An 18,282-nucleotide genomic window follows, 5' to 3' on the forward strand; every position below is an offset into this window, starting at 1 on the left:
TTAGCTTCAGAGTAAGTATGGTCAATAATAGAACTTACTGCTTTTTTTTTATCTCATCGCCCTCCATATTTTCAACATTCATATTATCTGGGTGGGCTAGACCTGCAGACATGTTAGGTCCAGCCATAACATGTTTGTGAAAAAGTTGACTCTTCTTTTAATAATTCTAAAAAGGATAATCTTAAAATGTATAATAAAGGCTATGGAATTGAAAGGTACTGAAAGCAACCTGTACGAAGATTTCTTGCGCATAGGGTGGGGGGGAGGAGCAGGAGCCTGACCATGCCCTCTTTCACTGCTTGATCTATTTCTTGCTGGTGCTTTGCTTCCCTGTGTTTGTTGTGTTTTGGAGCATTATGCTATGTTTTGTTATTCTCATTGTTACGCAATAACAAAAATTATTATTAAATATTATTATATATGTTAAGAATAGTGTATTGCATCTATTTAATAAGTTAGAATAATTCAGAAGTGTTCAAACAAATGTTTATTGTTAACAGCTGTTTTTATTATTACTGAGTTTGTAAAACGGCTGTTATGTAATACATACCCTACGAGTGGTAAAGTGGCGACAGAGGGGTGGTTGGTAAGGAATGTGGACGGGGAAGTGAGTCAGCTTCTTCTCCCTCTCCACACTGTTCACTTATTAGGTCGCTTTCAAAGCTACTCATCTACAACTACTGTATTTACCACACAGTGACAAACAAAAGGATAAACACTGCTCACACGTGGCTGCAAAGAAGCTCCATAACAGTAATTTTACTACTTATCAGAACTACTTTTCAAACACGATTTGCATCTGATATTTAATTTAGATTAGGCTAGATTATTGTTCCACTGCCATCAGGGACTGGTGTATTGGTAATAGTCGCTGTCTCAATGATCAAAGCTGATCAAGCAGATTCAAGGAAGTGAAATTCCTTTGCATTCATCTTGAGCCCAAATTGGGTTGGAAAACACATCAATTCACTTGTAAATAAAGTTTGTAGAGTTATATTATGCTAAGAATCCTTAGTTGATGTATATTTAGGGATGGTCTACAGTCTCCTATCTTATGGCACCATACTCTGGGGTAGTCAGTCATCTGCTATTAGATAATTAATTCTGCAATGAAGAGCTGTTAATATGTAAAGCTTAAGTCACTGTAAATCTCATGTCAGGGCGGTGTGAGATATAAGGGCTTTCTTTTACAGTTCAATTTTTTCAGATAAGACTGGTACAAACTTCCGCGTAATAAATATACAATATAATTGCGACAATAATAATTAATATGAGATTACCATAATTATTAATTAATAGCCAATTCAAAATAAACTTATATATATTAAGTAGATAAGTACTTTAGCTAGTCTCAACCAATAGAAAATGTTCAATATGGCAGCAATTTGTATTTCTATAAAACTTCTATCTGGGATATTTCACAACAAAATTAGAATTGACACAATTTTCAAGCTACTGTTATTCTTATTATTATTATAACTCTTTCAAGTTAACGGCCACTCAAATTTTTAGAAGTATACAAGAAAATGTAATATACTGCCACGTGTGAAATCTATCTTTCTTCTAAGCCAGTAGAGAAATTTTATCTCTTTTTGAAGTGAAAACTTCTTTAGGCGCGTTGAGCGTTTTGGTAGAGGGTAAAATCCTCGGTTCGCGTCACCGACATGCTAATGATACTAACCTGCATGAAAAAGTCAGTCTCGCTGTGTTTTTTAAACCGTAGACTTGGCCGCGGACTACTAACCTGCATGAAAAAGTCAGTCTCGCTGTGTTAAAACTGTCCCGGCGGAGTATGAAAACAGACTGCGAAAATCAGTGACCTTTACGGCTTCCTCTCGCGATTTAAAAGTGAAGCCAATGTCGTACAATTCTGTAAGATGCGTCAAATTAAAGCTCTTAATATTGGCAATCTATTGGTTACATTTTTAAATATTAAAAAAATTTCGAAATAATTTTGATTATTGTTTACATTTTACATAGCGTTTACAATGACAAGAAAAAAGTAGTAAGCGAGGATTTTTTTTATTTTTTGGTCAGACAAAATTTGTCAGCGAGAAAGTTGTGTGAAAATAGATGAATATTTTTTTTTGTAATTTATCATTTTTTTATTGGAAGTTTAGTTTAGCCTGTAGTAGCGTATGAAGTGATGAGTGAACGTTTCTGCCGGAACTGTAGTTGGCGCATTGGCTCACTGATACCGTATTAACTCAATAAATTAGTTTATTGTGCAATAAAAATACCTTTACGAAAGAACCAAGTTAATTTAACTAATTTATTAGTTTTAAAAATATTGTGGGTTTAATTGTTATTGCAATTATATAATTTATCCGTAGCAATAAACTGTATTATTTACAACGGTGTTCAACTCACTGTTGTTCACTCGGTGTTTACTCACTTGTATTCTATGTTTAACTAACTATTAATTATACAGATAAATAAATAATGAAAACAACGAATATATTTTTAAACATTTTTAATATTTGTACAAATATTTGTATTTAAAATTTAGCATTATTCATTTTAATTATGTTTTTAATATTTAACCTCTTCATCATGAAATGAGTATTATTACGGTATAAGATTTATCTTACTAGCGTGGTAAAATAGATTTCTAGTTATTTGATAATATTTTTTCGTGGATTTTAAAAATGGAAAATTAAAAAAATGTTATAATAATTTTAGATTTTATGAAATATGTTCATTTATTGTTTTTATTAAGATATTGTTAAGATAATTGTATATTAATTATTTTTTCAACCACTTTGTATTTATATTTTGTTCATGATTTGTTTAACCCATCATATGTAACTAATAAATAAAACATAAAAAATTTCATATAATTTTTGCATATAGTTTTAATTACTCTCAACTTAATAGTTCCGTTTTCACTTCTATCGGCAGTCCCACGACTGCTACTGTTTTTTTTTTCCTGTTGAGGTATGGCTAATAAGCCCAAGGCATTGCTGACTTGAGGTGTTTTGTGCTCCCTTAACTATAAGTTCCCCTCAAACTTTAAGCTATACCACAACTATGCTTGCTTACTGAAGTCCACCTCTCTCACAACACAGAACTCAGGAAAAACCTTCCTGACCTACCTGAGTCGAACAGTCTAGCCAGAGATGGTCTGCTGACTCCTCATCCTTCTTGCAGAATCTACAGACTCCTTAGTTACTCAGTCCTAATCTCCTAAGTTGTTTCCAAAGAGATACGTGGTGTGTTGCATTCCCATCTGAAGTCTTAGTTTTACTTTTGGTAAGGTCAAGTCCATTTTGTTACCTTCCCATATCAGGTTTATGACAAATTTTGGCTCTATTAATCCTAGGGAGATATGCCACTTGAAAGCTCTTAACTTTTCTTTCCCATCTCTTGATAAGCCCCTTGCCATGACTATGGATACACTAAAACAAGGTTCCAGACCTGTCAATATAGATCCTGCCCCCTTTCTTGCCAGTGCGTCTGCATCCTCATTTCCTCTGATGCCTTCGTGGCCTGTTACCCACACCAGCTCTAACATACTCTCTCTTTTCCAGTTCTTTTAACATTTAGTGAAAACTAAACACCAGCCTTGAATCACTCTCGTAGTCTCTTAATGACAAGAGCTACCTGGCTGTCTGATAGAATAAGAAGTTTTGCTTTATTATATTTCTTATTGCAAATATTTCTATGGATCCAACTTCTGCTTGAAACACAGAGGCTATTGAAGTATGTCTTATACCTGGCCCAAGACTCCTAACAAGAGTCCTAAACCAGTCGCTATTCACAAGCCATGCCAGTCTCAGTAATTTCCTGGTTGGGGTCTGCTGCTTTACTGTACAACACTAGAGCTGCATATGACACCATAGGTTTGACAAATAACGAATATACCTAGAAATAAGTTTAGGCTTGTGGCCCCAAGTCTTCGATAAATGCCTCCTACAGGCCCCAAGTTCTCCAATGGCTTTTGATATTACCATTTTTACGTTTTCATTCCAAATAAGTTTCTGGTCCAGCATTACTCCCAGATATAACTTATATTGTATTATAATTCCATTCACTACTGGCTCTTCTAAACAAAGCTTCCTTCTATTGGTAAATGGAACCACTAGAGTTTTATCAGTTTATACATCTTACTTCTCACACCAGTTGCCTATAAAAGTTATTTATTTCTCCAACTGCTTTTTCAATGTTAAATAATTTTTTTATCTTATGCTACACACTAGGTCATTCGCAAAAGCTTGCAAGATTATACCCTCCCGCTCAGCTTCAATTGAAGATCATCTACCACAATAGTCCACAGCAGTGGTGAGAGAACACCTCCTAACTCACTTTATTATAAAATCTAGTTTTTAAAACTAATACTTTAAATATAACAACATCAATTTTGGAATGTGTAAATGGATTTTTTCAAGAAATACCTTAATATTATGGAATCTCTAACTACCAATACATTATAGTGACTTAAATATCCATGTTTACCAATTGTTAGAAGTACACTACTATACTTCGACAATGACATACTTGCAATATAAGTATGACCTTCGTAAAGCATTTACACACATTTCAACATTCTGAAACAATAAGTAATTATTTACTTCATTATTTTAAATAGGTGAAATTACTGAAATGTAAGAATGTTATAGAAATTAGATTCAACATGTCCATAAGCATCGGTTTTATTGACATAAGAAAAAACAAGCATGTATTGAACTATTTCAATGATGGAGTAGCAATGTATATATTTGTAATTTTACTTCTCTTAAATGCAATATTAATGTAAATGACAATAAATTTGTAAAATCTACAAGAATAAACAAACTGGCTCACCCTTTCATTTGATAAAAATATACCAGCTATACCAGTAAGGCAGTCATCTCATTCTACTAAACATACATTTGCGTAGCGTACAGTGGTTTGTAAACCGATCACAGTGAACTTACACACATTTCACACATGTTATTGACAGTTCTCAGTTCATTACCGGGATCTTTCTGATATTCACCCACCAATAAAATAAAACAATGGTTACGCTTCTTTCTCAACATCTTTTATGGAAAAATCTGAGTTAATATTATAGTTAATCATGAACAAAATCCATAACAAATTCCGCAGAATAGAAAAATAACTTTGAGTAATATCAATCTGAACACTAAAAAACAAAATAACCCCAACCACATGAATTTGTTAACAGTCTTTGTGTTCAACAACTCCATTCTTACATTTATACATAATATAATTTCTATTTGGTAGTGAAAAGTTATATCATTAGAGACCATTTGAAAGTTTACACATAGTAGTATTATCAACACAATACAAATTAAAGAATAGAGAAATGTACTGACAACATAAGCAATGCCATCAAGTAGAGCGCACAAATATGTCTATGTCTTATGATAATTGATCCCCCTCCAATAAAACTGAACTCAATTGCACTGAAATGCTTTTACAGTCATTTACAGTATAAATCTTATATTTAACAAATATTCCAAATTCATAACTATATGTAGATTCTAATTTACCAACAAAATTAAATTCCTAACAAATGTTTAGCGTCTAGATGTTTATTTGTCAATTTTGAGAGATGGACAAGTTCAAATGGCATCAATGTCCACATCGTCTTCCCCTTCATCGTCTTCAAGAGGTTTAGGCTTCTCCACAATGACTTTGGTTTCCTTCAGCGGAGTCGCTTTGGCTCGATCATCGTACTCAATCTGGAACAATTATACAACTCACACTGTAATAGTCTACTACTTGTAACACATGTATCTGTGTTAGAAACTAAAAGTATGAAAGTACAATAAAATATAAATTATATATGTATATATATCATTAAATTCATGTGTGTTTAATTGTATCATTCTTGTAGTATCTAACACTATTAAGATGTTTTTCAGTGTGCTTTTTCCATTGAAAGATAATTAAATATAACTCGAATAATGCTTCAAAAAATATACAGGGAAAGAATAAATTTTAACTTTTAGTATTCGTGGTGGATACAACTAAACTACTATCAGTTACTATGAGCAAGCTTGGTACTGGATACCAAGTACTATAGTCATGGTGTGGACACCCAAACAACAGTCAGTTACAGTGGTGTAATTCGTATGATTTTTGTATGGAAGTTGTACCTACCAGGACTGGTTAAAATGCAAAATTTTACATTTTTCTGCCTTTTGGTTTTTGAGTGGTAGGATTTTAATATCCACAAAAAGGCAGTTATTGGTCATGCATCACTATTTTCTTTCAATAAAGTTAGAGCTCAAATTTACAACATTCTTTTCTATTTGAAATGCAATAACATGACTATGTTTTGTATACTTTGAATATATTTTTAATTCTCCCAAAACTGGTATTACTTGGTGCACTGACTTTGTAAATTCAAGGTATTCATCCTGGCTAAAATAATTAGATTTTCTGAGAATGGTACAAATTAATGAAACTTTTGTGTTGTGTAAGTTTTATAAACTCAGCGATTATAGTTTGTTAAATGAAAATGAATCAAAGAATTTGAATCAAATTTTGTGTACAAAATGAAATAAGGTGTAACAAAGTGTGGAACATTGTAACCCTCCCACATCTCCTATGCCTATGGTGTCTTCTATTAGTAAAACGAGAGTTTACGAGTGGTAAAAACATATCAAAGATGGTAGTGAAAACACTGAAGATGATGAACGCTCCAGACGCCCCAGCACATAAAAAAAAACCAATAAAAACATGAAAAAAGTGGACGAAATGGTTATGAACGATCACCGTATCACGATCAGTCACTGATGATGTTGGCATATCAATTGGCTCATGCCATGAATTTTTTTCAAATCTGTTGGGTGTGGAACATGTGGCAGCCAAATTTGTCCCAAAACTATTGTATTTTACCGAAAACAGTGGCGAACAGATAGGCTTAGGAATCACTAAACGAAGTCAACAACGATGCACAATTACTGAAACTTGTTATTAAAAGGTGATGAAATATGGTTTTACACTTAAAGTTTAACATTATCACAAGCTCTCTTTTCTCGCATCTTAATTACCTTTTTCCCTTTTGCTGCTTATTTGTGTTTTTTACAGCTAAGTTGTGCATTCTTAACCACTACTGTATCACACAATCTTATGACTCACCATTAAGTTCTTCTTATTCACAATTCTTTTCCACCTACTTGGCGTCCTCTTAAAAGTCTATATTTAAATATAGAAATACCATAAATATCATCTTTACTCACTTCAAGATCATCTTCTTCGTCTTCACTGCTCTCTTCCTCCTCTTCTGCCTCTCGAAGCCAAGTCAAGAATGGCTCTGCTTTGCTGTGGATCTCTTGGCTCAGCTCTTTGCTTACGTATTTCTTGCTAACTTTGCTTCCCCAATCCAAAAGTACCTTTTCTTCCAAAATATCCATATCATACATGATCTGAAATGGCCAAAAATTGTCAGTGACGATGTGTTAGTGTGATATTAAAATAAACAATGCAGTAAATATTGTATATCTTTTCCCAAAATAAGCCTGATATCTCATACAGTGTCTTTCCAAGAGCTGAAAATTGCTTATACTACTGTTTTTAAGGTTGTTGGTTTGCACAATCTTTTAGTCTTGTGGATCCTAGATTTCTCTCCTTAGTCGTAACCCTTGATAATTTCATGGGGGCAGTGGTGGGGTTTTTTTGTTTTTTTATGGTAACATGTTACTATTATAAATAAATATGTGAAATTAACAAGTGTAACATGACTAGCAGTTACATGCGCTTTGCACGCAATGTCCTACTTAAAAACAAGGATATCGCGGTCGTATTCTTTTTAAATGACATTGTGTATGATAGCCTACTCCTGAGATACGTGATTGTCAATGAGAATATTCCAATTTTATGATTCATTTTAGGTTTCAGCTTAACCCATGAATGGGTTTTTCTCAGTAAGAGTCCTCTATAAGGAGATTTTTTACACTTTTTAATATTTTAGGTGTTTTGGGTTTATTAATGAGATCAGAGGTAATATTAAAACAATCAATTTTAACATGTGTTGTGTATTTATAACAAATTAGTATAATTATGTAAAAAATTTATTCTATTTACAAAATATTAAAATGGGCAGTATTTTTTTTATAAACATACCAAAGCTAACCAGCTACTTGAAATGAGGTTACAACAACAACAGAATTGTACACAAACAGAAATAGAATCAGCTGATTACTTGGAACAACTGATTGAATACCCTCATATTGTGGTAAATTGGCACTGAAAAGAAATTAACAAAGTGGAGTAAATGCAACCTAGTGGGACTAATGTAAACTGCTTGAAAGTGCTTTTCCATTCCGCTAGATCGCATACACATTCATAGGCATGAGATTATTCTTCATAAAACATTATTGTGAAAACTGTTTTGTGCCATAGCGCTTCCTGCATGTCTATCGGGATTAATGAAAGTGGCACATAGAGCGCTCTCAAATTCATTGTGATATTACTGAGTCAAAGGTTCGAGAGCACTTTTGAGGCCCTAAAATCAGAGAGTAAAAACAGTTTCTATAAGTAACTGTAAAATAACATGAGTTTCTGACATATATTTCACGATTTTTTAATTGAATAGTTCCAACGATTTTACTAACAGTTTAACTATTTTAGACCAGTATAGAGGAATCCTAAAGTTGGAACTCCTTACCTGTTCATTCAATACACTTATGGTGTAATAAATAGTGGGGCTTTAAACAATTTCGAAATTATAAAAAAATTAAACAATTATAAAAATGGAAATAGGCATACATATTATTACAGTGTTTATGGTTAAGAGCTTCAGTTGTTAGGTGAAATTTAAAATGGTTTTTATTTTAGCTTTGCGCCCACTTTTGTTTTGAATATAATTTCCAAGGTCACGATTGAGTTATTTAAGAATCGTAAGAATAAGCTTGGTGGGGCTGAGATTATGTGTGAAATTTTTTAAGAAGTGAATGGAAAACAATGTTCCTTTTTTAGAGAATAAGTTTATCAGGAGATTTGAATAAAGAAGAATGATTAGCTTTATAACCCACTGGCTAACAATTAAAATTCCAATATTTTTACCCTCACGTACCAAATTATTTTTTCCATCTTGCAATAAGTGAGTGCTTTACTTTCATTGATTATGTTCTCCACAAAGTTACTAAAACACTCAGAAAACAAATTATCCTAACACGACATCAATTCAGACGGCAACTAATCAAAAATAAAATCAACGGATGAAACGGTAAACAACAAAGATTTTCAGTGAGTCAACCAGCTTCAAAAGTAAACAAGTTATATTTTTAACAGACCATCGATATAATAGTTTAGACAAATGCCAAAATAACCGATATCAGAATATTTTTCTACTCCAAAATTACGAACTTATAGTGACGGGCAATGCCAGTTATTGGCAATTACGTCAATGCTAACTGATGACAGGCTATATATGTCATTGGTAGCCAATAGTTAAAGGGAGTTAATTTGATGTAGGAAAGTTAGTGGTTACACTACCATGGCAATGTTACTTGGCCAGAGTGAAATTGTGTCCACAGACTTTAGTTTTGTTCATTTATATAACAGAAAGTAGCAAATTAAAATCAAGAAAAGTGTACAAAAATTGATTTTTAAAGAATTCACAAGAGAGCTGTAAAATTCATATTTTGCACTAAAGAGCTAGAGAAAATTCCACTAAAGAGTAAAAGTTTTTAAATGTCTAAAAGGCAATAAATTGCCTATATTTCACCTAAGTTTGAACTTCAAGGGAGTTTTCTTAAAAAAGTACCTTAAAAATAGCAGGGACTTTAGGCAAAAGACTGTCCTTGTGCAGGCTGATGACTTGTTCAACTCCTCCGAGGAGATACTTCTGTGCCCTAGGGTCATCATGAGTGAAGCGCAGCAACAGAACTCGATGTTTCTTTATCTGGAATATCAAGCAAAATGTTTGTTAATAGAATAACAATGTGAACTCCACATAAGTGTAACTTCATTACTTTGGGGTTATTTTGAGTGAAGCGTAACATATTTTGAGGTTGAGTGGTAGAAAGGGCTTGACAGAGTTATCTCCATTTCACATTTTTCATTTCATTTCATTACTTTGTTCCATTTAAGCACATATGGTCTTGCAATTTGGAGTGACAACAAAATTGAATCTTCAGAGATGAAGATTGAATTGAATGACATAAGGAACTCATTAGAGCTATAACTGGATTAGGACCTTGGTATTTCTGATGTGATGCGTTTAAACAACTTGGAAAACTTCTTTACTCTTCAAGGCTCAACTTAACAAGATGTGTTGAGTGTTCACAGTTACTTTACTAGAGGTGTAAATAACTTTTTCAAAAAGTCCATAGCTTATTTCATTATTGACAGGTAGAATGGCAAAAAAATCATATGGCAAAGAAATTGTTAAATCCCCCAGCAAACAAAAGAGAAATGTGTTAGCCTATTGAGTACAAATTAAACGAGTAGCCAAATTGCATTGCCAGACATGCAACATCATACAACTTATTCTTGTCAACAAAGAAATCAAGTGTCATGCAAAATTTCAAGTGTACAGATGAAATTTTTCTTGAGATATCCACATGGTACATTCATATTTTGTTTATTGAATCAGGTATCATATCAGTGTTAAAATAATAAAAGCCTATATGCCAAGTCACCATAAAATGATGTATGTGTTAGTACATGTAATCTATATGTGTTAATGTATGTTACAGGTTAAAATCACACATGATTGTGTATTCAGCTGGTTTATAAATGTATATTTATTTATTCAGCTATTCTCTCATTGCCTACAATGTGAAAACATTTACTAACGCTCAGACAAATCTCATGGGACTCGGGTGTTGCTGATACATAAATGAAGTTTTATGCGAAATTTAAAACTCCATAGGTCAGGTGGTTTCTGAGATAACATGCGAACAGACAAAGAGACAAACATATAGGGAATTTTTCCAGCTAAGAGAGGGATACGCTTTGCTAACACTCAATAGATAATCTTACAAATCTCTTACCCCGACTTGTCTGCTATGAAACAAATACCCCTCATACATTGGTTCCAAATTCATGAACTTACTCCTGTATGAACACAAAAACTTAACACCAATAAAAAGGGTAACATGGAACCAGCAGATGGCTGAAAGTACGACCATTTTACACTGTTATGAATTTACCACATGAAGAAATCATTCCAATAAAGAAGCTGCAATTAAAGAACAAGGTAAAAATCAATCATAACTATTTTCTCTGACACCAATAAATTATGTAATAAAGGTATACACATAAAGGCACACTGTATTGTATTATTACGGTTTAACAATGTCTACCCATAAAAAGATGTACCCAAAATAAAAGAACTGACTGATCAATTTTAGTACGTTTAAACAAAAAATGAATGCACATTTCTAAATTTTCTGTAATAGATGTGGATAATTGACATTTCATGTTCTCACCTCACTAAGTATTTTGCCATCGAACAGCAGTTCAGCCAGCACCAGAGGAGCTTTGGTTTTGATCTCCAGTCTCTCAGCTTCAGCCAGTAGCTCCTTGGCAGTTGCTGGCTGCTCAAGGGTACCTGCGTCCTTACGTTGCTTTACACTGTTGTAGAACAAATCCATCCTTTCCTTCTCAGTCTTCTCCAAGTCATCCGTAATGGTCAGACCTTTGGCTCCGTCCGTCAAGTCCTGCAATCTTGCTCGCACAGCCTCCTCTGACACGTCCACAGCCCAGTCCGTCTCATCCTCCTCCTGTGCCCATCCCATATTTTAATAAAGATGTAATTTTACCATCTATTTTTAAAACATATTACTACTTATATCAAAGTATTAAACTACAGGTTTAAGTAAAATTAAAATTTTATTTGCTAATGTCAATTAAAATTAACCTATAAAAATTAAATAAAAGACTGAAATAATATTAAACTAAACATATTTTTTTTAATGTATAAGCCTATTTTTTGTGTAAGAAACAGCACGTTTCATCTAAAAATGTTCCTCCTAGACTGGCAAAAGTTTAACAACAAAACTATTATGGTAGATCTACTTATTCTGAAATGTTACACAAGCCAGTTGTAAAGTTAAGTATTGGATTAAAAAAAATGTCTAACGCTAGATCTGGTTCCATGTTAGAAGTTCAAAATGATAAAAGATGTTTTGAGCACCTTGCAAGCTTAAAAAACCACAAAAAATAGAACACTAACTTCAATTATTTATTATTATACATATTCTTTTTTTGTCAGGAAATGCAGATTACAATTAATTGATCACTATTGGGTCAATCCATTTCAAATCACCCAGGTCATGTTGCTCAACATATTTAATTTACCTATTTTTTTTATTATGAGTTCCCTATGGGTAGACAATCACAAAACACTATATGAAAAAATGTTACAAGCCATAGTTTTTTCCTGGCGGCCATTTTTAAAATGGCGGTTTTGCAGTTTTTAGTAAAACACGCGGTTTGCGAAAAGTTTAATTGCCAAGCTATTTTTAAATATATCAGAATAATCCAAAAACCAGTGTGTTCAGCATAAAATGAACTTCAATTTGACATTATAATAATGTTTCTTTTGTGCAAGAAAGTCAGTCAAACTTGTTCTGCAAAATCTCGGAAGAAAATCATCAATTGTTACTTTTTAAGACCATAAAAGTTTAAGAAGGAAAAGAGACTTATTACTAATATTTTATTTCTTTGTTGAAAACTAATATAACTACCTACTGAATAAGTTTTAGCCCTGAGAATGCTCTCCTTTTTTTCTAGAGCTTTTCAAAAATGGCCGAAAGCCTAATAATGTCAATTTTTTAGGGTTAATAACTAAAAAGGGACTAAATGAAAATAAATTAAAATTTTACAGAATGTTCTTTACACAAATAGGAATATCTCATAAAAAAATTATGACTGAGACTTAACTACATTTAGAGATATACAGCATTGAATTTCAGTTAAAAGCGCTACCCTTTTCTCGCTTGTGCGGTACCAAGTTAGCAAACAAGGGCTTGTTTAAATCATTATGTTAACAATAAACTTATATTTAATGCTCAAAACATTATATTCCTTATTTAAACCTACTTAGGATTAACAATAAAAATTATTTAAAACCAGAAAAATAATGGTATAAATAAACAATACTCATAACCACAAAGTAGCATTTGCGCACTTTAGGAAAAATAATTTGCTTAGATCTATTATACTGTCAAAATGTATATGCATTTTAATTTATGTTCCAAAATATAATATTATTAAATACATTTTATAAAATACATGATTTAAAAATATATGTTAGTACCTGAGGAATATTTTAAAATAGTAACTCATAATCTTACACAATTGGTATCATGTTGCAACAAGTCAATGAGTCAATGCAAAGGGTTATCCTCAACTAATTCAAAAGGCTGAGGATGGAATTCAGGGTCATTTTCAACACAATCCACCTCTTCTTCAACTGGTTTCTCAACAAATATTTTTGTTGCACATGTTGGACATAGAGCTTGTACTAACATTTATTTGTACACGTAACAAACACGTAAAATTCTTTAACAAAACTTGTAAAGAATTAATTTCTTAAGATAATGATGTAAAATAAGCCAATAAAAATTATACGTAAACTTTAAGAAAATCAATTTTTAATTAAATAAATAACGTACGAAGAATAGACAAAATCGGTTACACTTTTTTTCTTACTGAATGTACATCCTAATATTTGGAGAAAACATGTTAATTATTGAAAATATTATCGAAAATAATTATGTATAGATTTTATTTATAGAAACATTCTTCTTTTTTTCTAATGAATTACATACTAGTAAAAAAACTTTAGTGTCATAAAATCTGAAACTTAACAATAATTGCGAATTAATTTACATTATTCTACAACTTTTGTAACAAAAATATTATTTTCATAGGTTGGCAGTACTAACAGCTAGCTGTTCAACAATCACAATTATGAACTCTTTTTGAATATTTTATATTGAAGTGTCATACAGATAAGTTTGATACAGTATAAAAGTTAATATGCCGTTTCAATTTTCTAATGAAGAATATGCCGACATAATGTTCTGTTACGGATATGCTAATGGAAATGCGGAAGCTGCTCAACGTGAATATCAGGAAAGATTTCCTGCAAGGCGGATTCCGAATGCGAAAATCTTTTCTTCAGTGTTTCAGTTTTTAAGAACGAATGGATCATTTCCAACAATTTCGTTTTCGGTTCAACGGCAGGCACATCATCGCGTTAACGATGAACTTCAAGTGATTCAACATATTCATTGTAGCCCGGGTACTAGTACGAGGCGAATTGCGTATCGCACTGGTTTATCGAGAAACAAAGTGTGGCGCATCTTGCGTAAAGAGAGACTTCATCCTTTTCACCTGCAAAAGGTACAACATTTGCTGCCGACAGATTACCCTTTACGGTTAAACTTTTCTCATTGGCTTCTAGACAATGCTGATAGGGTGAATTCAATTTTATTTACTGATGAAGCAACTTTCACGAGAAACGGGTCCTTCAATTGTAGAAATAGTCATTTATGGAGCGAAGAAAATCCACATGGTACCGTAGAAACCTTTTTCCAACACAGATTTTACATTAATGTTTGGTGTGCCGTTATTGATGACAAAATTCTAGGACCATTCGTTTTTGAAGGAAACCTTACAGGAAATATGTACGAACAATTTCTGAAAAATGATTTACCGGCTCTTTTGGAAGATATCCCTTTACAAAAAAGATTAAAAATGATTTTCCAACACGATGGTGCAACTCCTCATTTTTCTTTAGTAGCTAGAAATCATTTGAATGCTAATTTCTTGAACTGGATTGGGCGTGGTGGACCAATCAACTGGCCACGACGATCGCCTGACTTATCGCCTCTTGACTACTTCTTATGGGGACATATCAAAGCTATGGTGTATAAACGTAAAGTTGATACCAAGGAACAATTACTCGTTTGACAGTATAAGAAACAATCCAGACATAATTCGCAGAGCCACCACAAATATTTTACGTCGAGCAGAGTGCTGTGGCATTGTGAAGGAGGGAATTTCGAACAGTTACTAAACTAAGGTTAGTTATTTTGTTAGCATTTATTTTTTTTGCTAGTAAGTGAAAATAAAAGTTTATAAAAACATGTACGTTCAGCAAGAAAAAAAGTGTAACCGATTTTGTCTATTCTTAGTACGTTATTTATTTAATTAAAAATTGATTTTCTTAACGTTTACGTACAATTTGTACTGGCTTATTTTACATCATTATCTTAAGAAATTAATTCTTTACAAGTTTTGTTAAAGAATTTTACGTGTTTGTTACACATTTAACAAAGTTAATCTACTTGAAACCTAAATGAAACTTGTTTTTGGACACCGAATTTTGCGTATTTCTTCAGATATCTTAAAAATTACTGCAGCTAGAGGTCTGGTACCAATTTTATTAAATTTTTCAGTTCAATTTGCATAATATACATTAAATTTTACGTCCTGGGTAACGCCCAAAATAATTTAATAGGGCTCCCTTTTAACGGTGGCACTGAAATCTGGGCGAAATCTTTCACCCTGTATAGCTCGCTAACTAAGCGTTTCTGGACCTATGTGTATATGAACTTTTTTCGTTATTTTCACTGTAAGAACAAGTCCTGACAGTTTCTCCGTTTCTTCATGGGACACCCTGTATATAGAGTTTGGAATGTATTGCAAATTATGAAACAATCTGATGACCAGTACAATACTATATATTTTTAATGTATCATCAAAATAGCAATATCGACAAAGTAGATGCTGCACAACAAAATTGTTTACCATTAATTTTTGACACCACTGTATTCAATAAGTTAAATCACCATCAAAACTTTATGAACTTGGAAAAATACTTAACAATTACTTAATTATTTATATATGAGTTGCACCCACAATTAACTTAAAATTATAACAATGGAAACTGCAATTTTTCCTGTATTGCACTACTTAAGTTACAGATAAACTTACAGGCTTTGCCATTTTTTCAGGAGCACCAACAATATCATTCTCTTCTTCAGACTTGGGTGATCCTGAGCGTTCACCATTCTCTCCATTAACTTTCTTGGATGAACGTTTAGCACGTTTGCCTTCAGTGAGTGATGCGCCTTGTGCAGCTGGATTTAAATCTGCAATAAATAATTTTGAAACATTAAATTAGTGTTAATTGAATGGTGCATTTGAATAAAAACACCCTAAAAATAAAAGCATAAGAAGCTGACAAATGTGAATTGGCAATAAGAAAGTTTCATATGTACATGCAGAAATACCTTAATAACAATAAGGCTCAACATTATTAGCCTTTACATATATGCATTAGTTTAATACCCAGTGCATGGATATAAATACATCTTGAAATAATATGCCTGCAGACCTAATGACAGTTTTGTGCAATCTCATAACAGAAATGTAAGTAGTTGAAATAATATGCTTTTTGCAAATAAAGAAATCAACAGATTGGGATGAGTATGTACCATAACCTCCAGGTTCATAATTTAAGGTTTGTATTATATTTCAGTTTGGCAAATTTGTGGTTTCAGATGGTCCAGGCTTTAATTTATAATGTGTAAGAAGATTGTGTTTATAATGTGTAAGAAGATTGTGTTCCTTAATGTAAAATTCCAAAATGTAAAGTTTTATAACGTCAAGTACATTCTGTCCACTTGCATCATTGATATTACAGGGGTCCCCGTAATAGCTGAAATAAATAAAGGATCCTAGGAAATTTAAATTTACATGAATTGGAAAAATAATTTTTGGTCTTTGAATTGTGAGGAAACCTGTATACTGTATATTCAAATTCAGAATATATTACATTTATAGAAAATATAGATTTATTGTTATTGTATGTTTGTATTACTTAAAATACAAAAATTTGAAAATATGCAAACCTCATTTTTCCATGATAAATAAATTTAACGATACAAACAAACAATTATGAATTTTTTAGAATATATATACAATATACAATTACACAAAGTACAATGTAAAATAAAATTAGCTATTATCTAAACAGTTTTAGACACAAGAAGAACTACAAAAATATGTTTTATAAATTGTGTAATTTTACTGCAGAGCAGTTTTTAACCTTGCATAGACACAGCAGACACATAGCATTGTACAAAAATACAGACTTTAACTTAAATATTATTTACAAAACCACAATATTTCATTACTTTAACTGTTGACATTAAAAGAGAATTAACCTTGCATCCATGTGGGGATTGTGATCATGAATTCTGTTCAAATAAGATTTTATCATAGGATGAAGTATCTTCTCATAGACTGTTTAATAATCAAGGAGATATTTGGTTGTCTATATGCGGCTTTTCATACATGAAGTAGAAAGTACAACAAACATGTTTTAGTGATTGGGTTCAACAGAACCTTGTGTATTTGTGGAGGATGTTGTCCTCGAAGTTACAGATTCCACAACATACCTAGGAATGATCACGTTGACTAAGTTTGTGCTAAGGTAACATCAGGTATTCATGCATTGCGAATCTAGTCAAAAACATGTCCTCCGGAAGTCTTGCGAATGGCCTATTTTGGCCTTGTTTATTCTCACCTTTCATACGGAATTCGACTTTGGGGAAACTGTTCCCAACAAAAATTTTTGGGAGTATTCAGACTTCAGAAGAAAGGGGTCAGAATTCTTTCTAAGTTAAACTACAAAGGGTCGTATAGAGATGCTTTCACGGAGCTTGGGTTGCTGACATTACCCTGCCTCTACATTCATGAAGTGGTATTATACTGCATCTCACGGTGTACTTTAGTGCAGGGTAGGGAGGTTCACAATTATGGGACTAGAGGCAGGGGTATCTTACATCTTCAGCTACACAGATCTGTTACTTTTGCGAACCTTCCCAAACAAGTTGGTGTCAAGTTAATCAACACCAACTGAGTTACCCTGAAGAGCTAAAATACACTCAAAATTGTAATCATTACAAAGCTCAGTTGAAACACCTTTTGGAGTCAAATGCGTTTTACTCTATCGATGAGTTCCTGACATGCCGCTTGGATAATTTGTCTCTAATTTCTGTACGGGTCTGACGATCCTAATAGTACTGAATGTGAGAATGACATGTATGTTTGAATGTACGTGAGAATGCCTTTGCTATAGTAGTTTAAATAAATGACGCTTGCAATATAATGTACATATTGTCAAACTGTAATAAAGGTTGTTATTATTATTGGTAGGTTGTTTACTTTGTGTTATTCTTTTATCTAACCAGTATACTTGCCAAATGTCATCTAAATCTGTGCACTAGAATTTGTGTGATTAAGTATCAAACATGCATCAAATATCCAAACATCATTCTTCACAAATTTTCAAATTTTTAA

General features: G+C 32.5%; 1 protein-coding gene across 3 annotated transcripts in view; it reads right to left on the minus strand.

Moving 5' to 3' along the window:
- Nucleotides 1-4,636: 4,636 nt before the first annotated feature.
- LOC124357187 (eukaryotic translation initiation factor 5) overlaps nt 4,637-18,282 on the minus strand; it is a 58,367-nt gene continuing 44,721 nt past the window's right edge. For all 3 annotated transcript variants that reach the window (XM_046808708.1, XM_046808709.1, XM_046808710.1), the window contains 5 exons: nt 15,910-16,067; nt 11,391-11,684; nt 9,722-9,859; nt 7,194-7,379; nt 4,637-5,687 (listed from right to left, as the gene is read on the minus strand). In XM_046808708.1, coding sequence (XP_046664664.1) covers nt 5,568-5,687; nt 7,194-7,379; nt 9,722-9,859; nt 11,391-11,684; nt 15,910-16,067 — 896 coding nt within the window. In that variant the 3' untranslated portion in view covers nt 4,637-5,567. The remainder of the gene's footprint in view (nt 5,688-7,193; nt 7,380-9,721; nt 9,860-11,390; nt 11,685-15,909; nt 16,068-18,282) is intronic.

The sequence above is a fragment of the Homalodisca vitripennis genome, chromosome 3, assembly GCF_021130785.1.
Source record: "Homalodisca vitripennis isolate AUS2020 chromosome 3, UT_GWSS_2.1, whole genome shotgun sequence".
Taxonomy (NCBI): Eukaryota; Metazoa; Arthropoda; class Insecta; order Hemiptera; family Cicadellidae; genus Homalodisca; species Homalodisca vitripennis.